The following is a 2785-nucleotide window of genomic DNA, read 5'->3' as shown; positions in this document are numbered from 1 at the left end:
TCTCTTTGGGCAAATGCAAAAGTTGGACTGGATGATCTCTAAGTCCTTTATAGTTATGACACTGAATGTGTTAAGTCCCCTCCACCAGTGAATTCTATTAATTCTGTTAAAAGCACAGATTAACCTTGAAAGTGCGTCAGAGATTTTTGAGAGCCAGTTAGACATTTGCTAGCAAACCCCTACTTCTTTTAATGGTGTCATTTTTGAAGGTTGAGTAGTTTCCTTTGCTAGGTTTGAAGAGTTTTTGTTTTTCAAATGCTCAATAAGATTGACTTGTAAGTCCATGTGGTTCTGATGCACCAATCAGAAAGAGTTAATTGAGAGAGAGAGACAGCAAGAGAGAGAGAGAGAGAGAGAATTATGTGATCAACAAGAAGATTGAGTAAAATATAAGGAAATAAAAACAGCAATATATCAAAAAAGTATTCTTTATGAATTTGAATTTATAGAAGGATTTCAAAGATTGCTTCCCATTGGAAAAATAATTATTAATAAATCAAGATTTGTCAACAGTCTCCATCTAGGCTTCTGCCTTCTGATCATATTTCACTTTTTTGGTTACTTTTAAATAGTTAAACTATTTTTAATAGCAGTTGCATTTCAAGTTTTGCTTCTCTCTGTCTTTCTGTCTCTGTGTCTTTCTCTCTGTCTTTCCCTTTCGGTAAATTCTTTAGGTGGCCTAAAGCGTGATCAATTTTGGGAAATGTTCCCTGTGTTTTTTGAATAGAACCCAACTCGTCTGACCCGCTACATCGAGCACAAGGAAGAACTCTCTCTAGAATCAGAGAAGCTGAGTTTGAATCCTACCTGAGATGCTTACTATCTATGTGACATTCAGTAAGTCCCTTACTGTGCTCTCCGTGGGTCTCAGTTTCCTCAACAATGAAATGAGAGAGTTGGATTGGATGGTCTCTGGGGTCCCTTCCAGCATGAGATTTATGATCCTATGATCTAGTCAGTTATTCTTCTATGTTGCAGTGGTTAGAGCACCAGGCCTGGAGTTAGGACAACCTGAATTCAAATCTAGTCTCAGATGCTTGCTAGCTATGTGACCCTGGGCAAGTCACTTCACCCTGTTTGCCTAATCTTCATATCCCTAATATTCTTGGTACACAGAAAGCACTTAATAAATGCTTGTTGATTGACTGAGATATAAAATAGAGATATTAATACTTGTATTAATTAGTAATGAGTTACTTGTAACTTATGAGGTTGTTTTAAGGATCAAGCAAGGCAATGCATGTATTATGTGTTGCTAATTTTAAAGTTCTTCCTAAAGTCAGTTTTAAGAATAACTGTTATTATTTTATTGATGTGATTTTCATTCTCAGTGGTCTCTTTATTTTTTTGATCCTCATCATGATCTCTTTCAACATAACAAAGTACTAGTGTTTCTCTCTCTTTTTAATTCCTGATTTAAGTTCAACTGTTTTATTTGACTATAACTTTTTAATTTCTGGAGACAGATCAAATATTTTAAATGTTAATTCACCCTTCTCATTTAGCATTTTGTAGTCCCTGAGTTGCATGTACTTTAAAAACCTTGCTATATGTTCTTTTCCTCTATTAGAATGTGAGTTCCTTGAGAGCAAGGACTGTGTTGATATTCTATTCTAATCCTAGAATTTACCACAGAGTTTGCACATAGCAAGCTCTTAATAAGTACCTTTTGATTCATCCATCCATCCATGCATGCATCCATCCATTCATCCATTCATACTTCCATCCATCCATCCATCCATTCTTCTATCCATCCATCCATCCATCCATTTCTTGTTCTTATGGCAGGAAAGTATCTTAATAATTACAGTGGCCTTATCTTCTCTTGTCTTGTTTCAAGCCTATTGAGTTTCTTGAGAGTTGATATGACATGATTGGATTCCATGGCTGCTCCAAACAATGTGACCCAGTTAATATTCACGGGGCTCTTCCAGGATCGAGAAGCACAGCGAGTTTCTTTTGTGGTGTTTCTTCCTGTGTACATGGCCACCATGTTGGGCAATGGCCTCATCATCTTAACTGTGAACACTAGCAAGAGCCTGAGCTCCCCCATGTACTTCTTCCTTAGCCACCTGTCCTTAGTAGAGATCTGTTACTCCTCTACTATTGTTCCTAAGTTCCTTTCTGGCTTATTGGCTGAGAATAAAACCATCTCTTTGAATGGCTGCATGACCCAGATCTTTTTCTTCCATTTCTTTGGCATTGCTGAGATCATCCTGCTCACGGTGATGGCCTATGACCGGTATGTGGCCATCTGCAAACCCCTGCACTACATGACCATCATGAGCCGTCCCGTTTGTCATGTGCTGGTGTTTAGCTCCTGGCTAGGGGGCATGTTCCACTCTGTGGTTCAGATTCTTATCACTGTCCCATTGCCCTTTTGTGGTCCCCATGTGATTGACCATTATTTCTGTGACCTCCATCCCTTGTTCAAGCTCGCCTGTACTGATACTTTTGTGGCAGGGATTATTGTGTTTGTCAATAGTGGTTTATTCTCTGTGATTTCCCTTCTCTTCTTGATTTCTTCTTATGTTGTCATCTTGGTTCACTTGAGAAACCAGTCATCAGAGGGGAGACGCAAGGCCCTCTCCACTTGTGCCTCCCACATCACCGTTGTCCTCTTATTCTTTGGTCCTGCCATCTTTCTGTACTTGAGGCCCTCTTCTACCTTTTCTGAAGACAAACTTGTGTCCGTGTTCTACACTGTGGTTACTCCAATGATGAATCCCATTATTTATACCTTGAGAAATGCAGAAGTGAAGAATGCCATGAAGAGGTTGTGGAG

At 39.0% G+C, this 2785-nt stretch overlaps 1 protein-coding gene across 1 annotated transcript; it reads left to right on the top strand.

Moving 5' to 3' along the window:
- Positions 1 to 1883: 1883 nt before the first annotated feature.
- LOC114042531 (olfactory receptor 4B1-like) lies at positions 1884 to 2779 on the top strand (the record flags this gene model as incomplete). Its single annotated transcript, XM_027861222.1, has 1 exon — positions 1884 to 2779. A coding segment is annotated over exon 1 (896 nt), but the record flags the coding sequence as incomplete, so codon positions are not given.
- Between the last annotated feature and the right edge of the window lie 6 nt (positions 2780 to 2785).

The sequence above is a fragment of the Vombatus ursinus genome, unplaced genomic scaffold (genome assembly GCF_900497805.2).
Source record: "Vombatus ursinus unplaced genomic scaffold, bare-nosed wombat genome assembly UNPS02014540.1, whole genome shotgun sequence".
Taxonomy (NCBI): Eukaryota; Metazoa; Chordata; class Mammalia; order Diprotodontia; family Vombatidae; genus Vombatus; species Vombatus ursinus.
This window is presented reverse-complemented; position numbering and strand designations above follow the sequence as displayed.